This window comes from Trachypithecus francoisi, unplaced genomic scaffold, assembly GCF_009764315.1.
Source record: "Trachypithecus francoisi isolate TF-2019V2 unplaced genomic scaffold, Tfra_2.0 Contig00275_ERROPOS151986+, whole genome shotgun sequence".
Classification (NCBI taxonomy): domain Eukaryota; kingdom Metazoa; phylum Chordata; class Mammalia; order Primates; family Cercopithecidae; genus Trachypithecus; species Trachypithecus francoisi.
In genome coordinates, this window is record NW_022680538.1 from 59,066 (window position 1) to 71,559 (window position 12,494).

At 40.9% G+C, this 12,494-nt stretch overlaps 1 protein-coding gene and 1 pseudogene across 1 annotated transcript; one reads left to right on the forward strand and one right to left on the reverse strand.

The window, feature by feature from the left end:
* Positions 1 to 420: 420 nt before the first annotated feature.
* LOC117083030 lies at positions 421 to 1,112 on the reverse strand (annotated as a pseudogene).
* A 312-nt stretch (positions 1,113 to 1,424) lies between these two features.
* On the forward strand, positions 1,425 to 11,567 carry LOC117083024 (POTE ankyrin domain family member H-like). Its single transcript, XM_033210190.1, has 5 exons — positions 1,425 to 2,178; positions 6,572 to 6,686; positions 6,846 to 7,019; positions 9,889 to 9,995; positions 11,326 to 11,567. Exons 1-5 carry the CDS (start codon positions 1,592 to 1,594, stop codon positions 11,465 to 11,467), a joined length of 1,125 nt encoding a protein of 374 aa, XP_033066081.1. The 5' UTR covers positions 1,425 to 1,591; the 3' UTR covers positions 11,468 to 11,567.
* The last annotated feature ends 927 nt before the right edge of the window (positions 11,568 to 12,494 follow it).

Consider the following 12,494-nt stretch of genomic DNA (forward strand, 5'->3'; position numbering starts at 1 on the left):
TTATTTCTCTTTTATATTAAACTTTTTTTAGAGAGCACAACTCCAAATCATCTTTTATTAATATAGAAAGGTCATATTTAGCAAAAGACACAAGGCAGGGAAGTGTCAGGCCTGAGGCCTGAGCCCATGCTGAGGGAGGAGGAGGCTCGGGGCACGTGGGAGAAGTGCTGGGAAGGGCTGAGTAGTGGGGGCCGCAGAAAGTTCCAGTGGGCAACACTGTCGGCAGGTCATGGGTGGGACTCACGGGGACCTCACTGCTAACTCTTGTTGCGTTGGTGGGGTGGGATGGGGGGAGGGGGATCGTTAGCGCTGCCACCTGGAGTGAGAGCCGCCCCTTGGTTCCTGGAGGGCACGCATCAAGGGACACAGGACAGGAAGCCCAGGATGGTTAGTGCAACTAGGGATGAGGGCCAGGGAGAAGCAGGTGCTCTGGGGTGGCCGGGAAAAGTCCAGACACAGAGGCTTAGGAGCTTCCTGTTAAATGCGGGCGTTCCGCCCTGTCTCTGCCAGGCACTCTGACTAGGGATGGATGATCCCTCTCTTCAGGTGCTCCGTGGTGCTCTTGCTGCCAGCATAGGTGGTCCAGACCCCTTTGCCTATCTCCCCTGTGACCGACAGCAGTTCCCTGTGGGTGCTCTGGGAGCCCTGGGCGCCAGGTGGTTTCATGGCCTGCACACAGCCGATGGAAGGCGGTCCAAAGTCATTAAACAGCTGTCTGAAAGGGGCAGCTATCACATCAAGAAAGTAGAAAATAGTAGCAAAATAAAATCAAAACAAATATAAGAAAGAAGCCCGAGCTCTGAGCGGCAGCCTCGGCCACCCGCAACAGCACCGCCAGGAGTGTCTTGTGGGCTTTCCTTAGAGGAGCCTGTCAGCATCCTCCAGTTCCAGGTGCTCTAGCCCCAGTCCTGCTTCAAGAGGCTTTTTCCGACCAGAGGCCTCTCCTCCATAGCCTGAAGGCTGGGCCAGTTCCCACGAAGTTTGCAGGAACGCAAGGCTGTCACTGATATTCGTGGCACCAGGACTTGTGCGTGGGTTGCACACATTGCCCACTGTCTGCGCCACGTGCAATGACGCCGCCCGAGGCGCGCACACCGCACGCGCACGCGCATAACGGCTTGGCTTGCCTGTAACTGCTAGGCTTGGCTCGGCGTTCCTGGCTTGGCTGGGCGTTCCTGGCTCCGCTTGGCGTTCCTGGCTTGGCTCGGCGTTACTCGCTTTGCCCGGTGTTTCTCGCTCGGATTGACGTTTCCTCCCTTGCGTTCCTTTGCTGGGCTTGACTTTTTCTCTGCTGGGCTTGGCATTTCCTTGGCTGGGTTGCGTGTTTCCTTTGGGCGGTGGGGGGCAGGAGTTGGCCCTTCCTGGGGTGGGCGTGGGGTCACCCCGGGTGGGCGTGGGCTTTCTCCGGCTGGGTGTGGGTTTTCCTGGGTGGGGTGGGCCGGGCTCCCCTGCTGGGGTTGGCAGGTTTTGGCTGGGATTGACCTTTCTCTTCAAACAGATCGGAAACCCGGAGTTCCCTGCTAGTTGGTGAAACTGGTTGGTAGACGCGATCTGCTCGCTACTACCGGCCTCCCCTGGCTGTTCAAAGCGGATGGTGGCTGAGGTTTCTTCAATACCCGCTGCCTCCGCTGTGAAGAAGCCATTTGGTCTCAGGAGCAAGATGGGCAAGTGGTGCCACCACTGCTTCCCCTGCTGCAGGGGGAGTGGCAAGAGCAACGTGGGTGCTTCTGGAGACCAGGACGACTCCGCTATGAAGACAGTTAGGAGCAAGATGGCCAAGTGGTGCTGCCACTGCTTCCCCTGCTGCAGGGGGAGCGGCAAGAGCAACGTGGGTGCTTCTGGAGACCAGGATGACTCTGCTATGAAGACACTTAGGAGCAAGATGGCCAAGTGGTGCTGCCACTGCTTCCCCTGCTGCAGGGGGCGTGGCGAGAGCAATGTGGGCCCTTCTGAAGACCAGGACGACTCCGCTATGAAGTCGCACAGGGGGCGCGGGGAGAGCAACGTGGAAGCTTGGGAAGACTACGACGACAGCGCCTTCATGGAGCCCAGGTACCATGTCCGTGGAGAAGATCTGGACAAGCTCCACAGAGCTGCCTGGTGGGGTAAAGCCCCCAGAAAGGATCTCATCGTCATGCTCAGGGACACTGACGTGAACAAGACGGACAAGCAAAAGAGGTAACCGGGCCTGGGTTGGGAGGAGACGGGACGTGGGGGGATGATGGGGACATACCCTCCTGGCGGGGTCGGTGTCCTGGCTTTCTCTTCCTCCGCAGGCCCCACACCACCCTGGGTGTGGACACCTCAGAGAGGTCAGGGCACAGGCACTTTATGAACAGCAACACAGAAACAAAACTTTAGCTGATTTCCTATCCAATTATAATTTCCCTAATAGAACACTAATAGACTGTTTTAAAGTGACTTAACTCGCAAAATTAAGTCGATGCAGCAGATTGTTTTTAATGTACACATTTTAAAACAATGTTCTATACATTATAGAAAGGTGTATATTGAGAACTAAGTCCCATAATATATTAACTTCTGGGCTAAATATTTTTCAGATAAAATCCAATATGGGTTTTATATCGATGTAGTCTATGTATATATGTTCTTTACTGAGGAACCTTACAGGGAAACTGAAATGGGAAGATGGTTCGTGTCCTTGAATAGGAAGATTCGTTTTTCTTAAGATGTGAGCTTTTTCTGTGTTTATCACTTTTACGTCAGCCAAATAAAAATAGCAAAGTTTTAGCATTTTTACACTGCACATCCTGTATTTTATTGCTGTAATAAATTAATTTTTTGTAACGGAATAGAAAAAGACTTGCTTTTCCAGATACCAAAATGTGAATGTGCTATTTCCATAAATTGTTTACTAACAGCTGAAAAAAATCAATGAATAGAACAGAATAGGAAATCCAGAAATACTCAAATATATGTAAGAATTTAGCACTTGATAATGGTGATGTTTCATATTGATAAAGCAAGATTAATCATTAATAAATGAAATTCATGCTGTTTGGAGAAAACTAGCTAGATTTTTATGTCACAAAATAAGTTCCTGGAGTATATATTAAAAATTTTAAATATACAAAAGGAGAAAAGTACCAGAAGAAAACACAAAAGCCTATTTATATATGCAACTATTTATTTATTTATTTATTTTTCTGGGACAGAATCTCACTCTGTTGCCCAGGCTGGAGTGCAGTGGTGCAATATTAGCTCACTACAACCTCTGCCTCCCGGGTTCGAGCGATTCTCTGCCTCAGCCTATTGAGTAGCTAGGATTACAGGTGCCCCCCACCACACTTGGCTAATTTTTTTATTTTCAATAGAGACAGGATTTTACCATCTTGGCCCGGCTGGTCTTGAACTCCTATCCTTGTGATCCACCCCCCTCGGCCTCCCAAAGTGCTGAGATTACAAGCCTGAGCCACTGAACCAAGCATATAGATGCAGATATAATAAAATAAGCTCAATTTAAGATTGGGCAAGGTACTTTTTTGCATATCTACCAGTGACCTGTGCACATAGGAAAACGTAGTGTTCCTGGTAAGAGAAGGAATTTAAGTTAGAAGAGGAATGAAATACTGTTTTCTATTTAAGTTAGAAGAGGAACGAAAGGCCGGCCGCGGTGGCTCACGCCTGTAATCCCAGCACTTTGGGAGGCCAAGGCAGGTGGATTACGAGGTCAAGAATTTGAGACTAGCCTGGCCAGCATGGTGAAACCCCGTCTCTACTAAAAAATAGAAAAAATTAGCCAGGCATGGTGGCATGCACCTGTAATCCCAGCTACTCAGGAGGCTGAGGCAGGAGAATTGCTTGAACCAGGGAGGTGGAGGTTGCAGTGAGCTGAGATTGCACCACTACACTCCAGCCTGGGTGATGGAGTGAGACTCCATCTCAAAAATAAATAAATAACTAAATAAATAAATAATTAATTAATAAAAATAAATAAATAAAGGAATGAAATGCTGTCTTCTATCCACAAAGTTTGTGAGGTTGAAGAACAGTGGTACTTATGTAATTGCTGAAAGTTTAAGCTGCTGCAACTTTTCTAACACACTTTGATGATAATAACCACGTGTTAAAAATGTGTATGCCTTTTACCTGTCAACACTATTATACCGAAATATCTATATGAAATAGACACATATGTTTTTCTTAGTATTGCTTAAAATAGCAGTGTATTAAGGAGTGCTCACATAAAGATTTTATGCAAAAATTTCAGTGCATCCATAGGATGGAATAATATGTAACCATTGAAGGTGTCAGTAGATACAGAGATATGTTGACATGCAAAGATGTACTTTGCTATATCAAGTGAGGAAAAAATCAGTTTGTTATACACCTACACAAACAGAATCTGCTCTTGTGTTACCTGAAAATATGTAGAAAACATAATCAAACTTATTTCTGGGGATTTGTAAGTAAAGTTTTTCACTTCCTCTTATCTGTGATTTCTGCAATGAATAGCTGAAAAGTTTTAGTTAAGTTTCATTAGTAATGAAATAATCCTTGGAAAGAGAAGGAATATGCTACTTGCGTAGATACAAATAATTTCTCACATTTTATTATTTATTTTTATTCCTGTGGATAGCTATCTTCTGTGAACTTTTACCCTCTTGAGAAGTAGAGGGTTTCTGTTTACCTGTTCCTGTAGATTTTATTGTATATACATTTTATTATAAAATTATCTTTTCATTATATATAAACGTGTAAAAGGTATGAATTAATTATCTTAGTTTAGTTATATATTTATGAAAACTAAAATAGCAAATATAAATGATCATTACTATTGTAAATGTATTGCTCTACTCAACAGGAGTATTCTTTAAAAATATTGAACTCCCAAGCTGTGTTTATGCATTCTTTCAATCCGTTTAGTCATCAAACATATTATGTGGAAGGCATATTCTACCATCTCTTAGGACCCTTCCATCTTTGAAAACTTCATATTTACCTGCTGGGCCTAAGCAAGTTGAGAGATTTAAAATTGGGGCATTAGGAGATAATCTCAATTGAAACTTTTCCTCCCTCCTTTCAAACAAAAGCATTTCTGAAGGTAGACAATAGTAAAAGATAACCCTCAACTACCCTTCTGAAAATGTATAAGTCTTGGGTAAAGACTGTTTTAGTACTTTTAAGAACTAAAATGCGGTACACAAACAGCATGGAATACTATGCAGTCATAAAAGAAGGAACGAGAGCATGTCCTTTGCGGGGACATGGATGGTGTTGAAGGCCATTATCCTTAGCAAACGAATACAGGAACAGAAACCCAAGTACCGCACGGTCTCACTTATAGGTGGGAGCTAAATGATGAGAGCGCACAGACACCTAGCGGGAAGCGACACACACTGGGGCCTATCAGAGGGTGGGGGTGGGAGGAGGGAAGCAGCAGGAAACAGAACTAATGCGTACTGGGCTTAACACCTGGGTAATGAAATAATTTGTACAACCAAACCCCTTGACACATTTTTACCTATGCAACAAACCTGCACATCCTGCACCTGTGCCCCTGAAAGTAAACGTTGAAAAAAAGCTCCACGAATAGTTTCATAAATCCATTTTAAAAGGAGAAGAATTACAACAGTCTTAAATCCCAATATGAATGATTGGAAATATCTAATATACATACATTGTATAAATCTAAGTATTGATAAAAATGAGCCCATGCCATTCATTTGAATTTCAAGTTTTCTTTGGCTTAAAGTGTTTGAAAACGAAAGTAAGAAATAGATTATTTTAGAAATTTGTTTGTGTTTTCACCCCAGCCCTCTTATTCCATAGGTCTTTTAAGAACTAAAATGTATCTAGATGCTGGTCATCTGACTGGCACCCCCAGACCTGTTGTACTGTCACACATTCTACTTAATGTAAGGCACCAGGGATCGTGTGATGCCCCATTATTGTATGTCTCCTAAGAGAATTATTTAAATGCTGCCAATCATAGTTATAGTAAATCATGAATGATAAGTGGTATTTCAGTGTGAGAAATGGTAAAACATAGAGACAATGATCATCTTAGAGTCACTAAAATACATCGTTACCTGTAATCTTTAAAACATACCTGAAATTGTAGGTAGAATTGTATCATCTCACTTAATTCAAATATTGTCTTTAGTGGTATTAGTAAAAATTATAATATCTTACAATTCCTGAGCTGTTATTTGTGTTAGGAACTATTCTGTATCTTTCGTGTAGAGTCTTATTTAAGCATTACTGTGGTTTCCTCTGAGAAATCGACTCTTTTCATTCCCAGTTTATTGATGAAGAAATTGAGACCCAAAAAGGGTAAGCAACAGCTGGGAAGCATCAGAGCTTCAAGGAGGGTTCCAGCCCACGTTGAATGCCATCCAAGGGCTCTGCTCTTCCTATTCAAATAGGCTGCTCTTTCATTCATACAGTGAGTCATGAGGTAATAAGTAGTGTGCTTTCTTCAAAGGGAAATTAAGTTTGTTATGAAGGCAGAGTAATAGCAGGCTATTCTGTTTGCTATTGCATGAATCATTGATGTAGCTGTAGATAATGCACTACAATTTCCTGAAAAGTCTTCTCACTCTCATAGGACTGCTCTACATCTGGCCTCTGCCAATGGGAATTCAGAAATAGTAAAACTCCTGCTGGACAGACAATGTCAACTTAATGTCCTTGACAACAAAAAGAGGACAGCTCTGATCAAGGTATGCAGTAGTCAACTATATCAGCGTGAGATGGCTTTGATTTCAATACATAGCATAAAAATGACTTTTCTCATTTACATGGAACTAGTTGGTGAAAGCTGTGGAATGTTGTTTTTAATTCCCAGGATGTATAATTTATTTTTGGTCTAATACTGACAGGCTGTACAATGCCAAGAAGATGAATGTGCATTAATGTTGCTAGAACATGGCATTGATCCAAATATTCCAGATGAGTATGGAAATACTGCTCTACACTATGCTATCTACAATGAAGATAAATTAATGGCGAAAGCACTGCTCTTATATGGTGCTGATATTGAATCAAAGAACAAGGTATAGATCTACCAATTTTATCTTCAAAATACTGAAATGCATTCATTTTAACGTTGACCTGGGTAAGGGCCAGTTTTCCATATTTGGAAGCTCCAGCATAACCTGAATGAAAATATTTTGAAATGACTTAATTATCTAAGACTTTATTTTAAATATTGTTACTTTTAAAGAAGCATTAGGGGTTATGGTTTTTTTAAAATGCACTTGTGGTTAATATTTTTTAAAAACACTGAATTTGCAAAAGGTAATACTTTTTTTTTTTCAATTTTTCCCTGCCAGGTTTTCTTTTTTTCCCCCTAATGAATGTAAAATGACAAAATTTGCCCTGGAGACAGGTTTCACATTAACACTCCAAGAAAACTCAAACATGGTTCAGTGAATGGTAATCCTGCTACTTTGGCAAATTCAAAAAAAAAAAAAAAAACACAACAGTAATAGATATGAGGTGATGTATCTCTCAGTGGCAAGGCTTAAGATATTTCTGATTGCTTATGAGGCAGAAGTGGAAAGGGAAAAAGACAGCAATCAGAAATATCAAGGCCAATTTGGAAATTAGATAATGGAGGGAAAGGACTGTGAAGAGGTTTTGTGCATGTGTATGTCTCTGCGTGTGTGTGTGTGTGTGTGTGTGTGTGTGTGTGGTTGGTGTTCTTCATTCATTTGTTTCCTTTGTATGGTGAGACAAGGTTCTTTTAAATTTTAGAGAATGACAGTTTTCAGTTTGGGAGAGGGAGTTAATGGGTTGTAAAATGCCTAGAGATCAATTTCAGGAGGGCTCTGAGGAACCAGATTGGCAGTGAACAGGTGGTAATGTAGTGGGAAACCCTTGAGCAGAGGGAATGACAAGTTATTAACTGACTTAGTGTCCTATTCTGGTAAAAATGGCCAATTAGAGTCTCAACTCTGCTTTCAACGCTAGCATGTCTTGATGGGAAGGTGGGAGACAAGGGGCTTATAAGGAACAAGATCAGGTTGGATTTTGAGTTTACTAGACCTTGTTCTACTCTTACCGGGGAAAATTCTGTGGTATTTTCAGCAAATGAGTCTCTCTCCTACTCTTTCCTCTTTTTGGCCAAATCCTCAAATGATAAAGGGAATTGGTTATGTGGATGAGCGATGAGACTGAAGTAATCGTCTATTGCACTAGCTTCCAGCTAGAGTTGTGCATTCCAGTTATCTCAGGAAAATTTTTAAATCGTCCACAAGTCTAAGCTTTCCCCTGAAGATTTTGATAGAGTAGTCTATATAAAGACTATATAAAGTCTAACAAAGCCTGGATATGTATGTTTAAAAATGTTTCCTTGAAGCCAGGCATGGTGGTGCATGGCTGTAGTTCCAGCTGCTAGGGAGGCTGAGGTGGGAGGATTGGTTGAGCTCAGGAGTTCGAGTCTAGCCTGGTCAACATGAGACCCTCTCTCTAACAACGACAACAACAACAAATTTCTCAAAATCTGGATACACTCCTGCTTAAGAAACACTGAATACGTAAGTGTAATATGTACATTCTTATATCTCAGAAACTTCAGATTTTTTAGAAGAGTTGGAGTTGGATATGTGCTAATTCCTTTAAATCTTTCCTTTCCAATAACATTAATCTAACTTTTTTTGTTTGTTTGTGTTTGTGATGGGGTCTCACTCGGTTCCCCAGGCTGTAGTGCAGTGGTGCAATCACAGCTTACCACAGCCTTGACTCCCCAAGCTCAGGTCGTCCTCCAATCTCAGTTTATATATATATATATATTTTTAGTAGAGATGAGGTTTTTGCCATGTTTCCCAGGCTGATCTTGAACTCCTGGGCTCAAGCGAATCACCCACCTCAGCCTCCCAAAATGCTAGGATTACAGGTGTGAGTGACCATTCCTGCCCGAGTCTGACTTTTATCAGTGGTTGAGACATTAAGATGAATATTATTGGCACTGTGTATCAGCTTACAGAATAATACCTCTTCCTTTATACCTTCAGTTATTCACTGCCGTTCAGAAGGTCTTTAGACATTTGCAGTGAGTAGTCTTTCATTAAGTAGAGAACGGCCCTCTCAGGATTTTGTGTGTCTTTGTTCAGTTACTCAAGTGCATAGATCAGTAAGTTGTTGTTAAGAGCAGTTTTCTCAATTAGAATTATAGCAAATTCTAAACCTTTTTTTGTCAATTGAAGCTGTATTATGGACTATCCATTATGTCTCTTAAGTTTGCAGAGGTTTGACATAATCAGGATGGCAGGTTTAAACACTAAAATCCATGGAGTTATTAAGAATACAGACAGGAATTCTGTTAGTTTCAGTAATCCTGTGAACTGATTACCTATTTAGTTAACAGTCTGGAAAAATTAAATACAAATAGATTTTAAATGAATGAATGCAAAAATTCTTGAAATGGGCAGTAGGAGTATTAATAGCAATTTTTATTACACATTGGGCCTTGAACTTTTGGTAAAACATGTGAAACTAAAGAAATACTTTACATTCAAATTCTTGCTTTATACACAAGAATTTTGTCTTAGGGTTGGATAATATAGAGATAAAAGATACATCCCCTGCCTTCAAGAAGCTCTTTGTTTAAATGGAAAAAAAATTATTATCCAAAAGTGCCATGCCAAAATGCTAGATTAGAAGCAAAGAGTCTTGGAAGCAGTAAATGTTGAAAGTGAGTTTTTGAGATGATCAGAGTTGATGTGGTCAGGCAGAGAATGGGTGTTTCCAAGGGAAGCTGCAGCACGTGGGAAAGCACAGAAGAGTGAGAAGGAAGCAACTACATTTGATTTACTTTCTATGAGTGTAAGTCCATGGGATCTTATATAAAGTTTCCAGTTCAGCTGAGAAATACATAATTTTTTGAATTACATATTGGTTTTGTTTTATATTGTTTTACAGCATGGCCTCACGCCACTTTTGCTTGGCGTACATGGACAAAAACAGCAAGTGGTGAAATTTTTAATCAAGAAAAAAGCTAATTTAAATGCACGTGACAGATGTGGAAGGTATAGTTATTTTTTTTAATCTGTGTGTTGTTCTAGATTGATAGCAGTCACTTGAGTCATAAATAATAAATTAATAAGATTAAATTATACTTATTGGGACATAGTGATCGGTATCAACACAAATCAGTTAAGCAGAAAAACAATTATTTGGACTGGGCAACATAAAGAACAGTTTTGGTAGGATTCATCTTCTCTTATTGTATTGACTGATGTTATTTGTTGTATGATATTTTGATTACCTGATATTATGTTAGCTAAAGGGATTTCATATGAATTTTATGAAATGGGAACTTTAACTTTTAGTTTACTTTATGACTCAGTATTGAACTTCTTAACCCTTTCCAGTAGTTTTTAACCTCTGTGTCTTCTATGCTTTTCTGATGAATATGCTGTATGGGACATAAATAGGAGTTGAGAATCCGTTTGTCTTTTCAATGGCTCTGCTTTAAGTTGCCTTCTTTGAAGAATATTAATGTTAGCTTATCCCTACATGACAACTAATTGCTACTCCCACACACTATGGGTTCACAGCTTTTTTCCTTTTTTGTTGCCAGTGTATTTTAATGTTTTTATTTTTAATTGGTATGGAGAGAGGGAGTGAAGATAGTTTTAAGTGGATACACTTTTCCTTTAATGAAGGCAAGCCGTAGGTGGGTGATAAAGAGAAAAGAGGTAGGCTTTGGATTCACACAAGACTGGATTTAATCCCTAGCTTTCTTGCTTGCTGGGTGTGTGACCTTGGGAATCTTATTTACCACCACACGTTGTCATACATAAAAAGTAGGAGAATACATCCTTCAAAGTTGGCTCTGCATAAGTAAGGAAGTTACATCTGGCATTTAATTCAGTGCCTAGCACATGCTTCTTGGCATCATTAACTGACACTCCTATGACTGTTCTTACCATTGTTATTACTATGACTGCTTTCAGCATGCAGAGAGCTCTTATTTATCTTACCCCCTAGCTGATTTTCTATTCCAGCATATCAGTCTAGGGAAGCTGTAAGGAAATCTTCACTTAAACCTTTGTCCACTTCAGATAAGTGACACTAGCATTGTTTCTTGCCCATTAAAGGACTTTAAATTAATATCTTCTACTTTGCAATACCCCACTGAGGTAAGAGGTTTCCTTGTTGTCCCTTCCTTTAAACCTTGTTGGTATTTTGCAAAGATGAACACTTAAGCACCCAAGATGCTTATGTGTTTTAGTGCATGTAAATGTTTAATTCTGCAAGGACAGGCAAGATGTTAAATTGATAAAGTATATTAAATTAGCTTTTAAAATAAGTTTATTACAGTTCCTAAGGGAGAAATGATCTCTGTCATTGTAGAAATGCTCTCATACTTGCTGTACGTTGTGGATCAGCAAGTATAGTCAGCCTTCTACTTGAGCAAAATATTGACGTCTCTTCCAAAGATCTATCTGGACAGACGGCCAGAGAGTATGCGGTTTCTAGTCATCATAATGTGTAAGTGTTTACATTAAAAGGCGAGTTAATGCTAAATTGAGGATTAAAGTAATTATAACAATCGCATCTTACATATGAGGTGACATGTCATAGTGTGGTTCAGGTAGTTTTAGAGTGGCAGTCAGTCCCCTTCATCAGTGAGAAATCAGACAAAAAGCAAGACAAGTTAGAGGTACCAACGGGCGCAGGATTCTTTATCTCAGGACTTTTAGACCTTGATACTTAGAATCCCAACATTGTTCATTTCATCCAAGTATAACACCTATGCATGGGATTAAAGAATAGTGTCATATCTTTGATTTTTCGGATTAGTTATTTGGGTCTTGAAATGTCCAGTTTAACAGAAAGCCTTGGACTGTCTTCTGGGTATTATCTCCTACATACTCCTTGAATTTTTCTTTTTTTTTTTTTTTTTTTTTTTTTTTGAGACAGAGTCTTGCTCTTTCGCCCGGGCTGGAGTGCAGTGGCCGGATCTCAGCTCACTGCAAGCTCCGCCTCCCGGGTTTTACGCCATTCTCCTGCCTCAGCCTCCGGAGTAGCTGGGACTACAGGCGCCCGCCACCTCGCCCGGCTAGTTTTTTGTATTTTTTTTTTAGTAGAGACGGGGTTTCACCGTGTTAGCCAGGATGGTCTCGATCTACTGACCTCGTGATCCTCCTGCCTCGGCCTCCCAAAGTGCTGGGATTACAGGCTTGAGCCACCGCGCCCGGCCTGAATTTTTCAATAACTGAAGGGGTTCACTAAATCCAAGGAAGACAATCCCTTTTATCAAGTCAGAAGGAGGAGGGAAAAAAAGGACATTCCAGTCATTCTGATGTTTCACTTGTTCCTGTTGCTGCATTGTTGCCCTTCAAATGGTCCTGCTGCCTGGTAATGGTTGATCTTTGACACAAAGATGCCCTTAGTGATTCAGAGTCCTCAAGTCTTCATGGCAAGTCATACAGTGACTTTGAAGTTACAACGTTTGTAAGTTCCCATACCTATGCTTATTTGCTCAGCCATTGTTCCCAAAGCACTAGCACCCTGCTCTG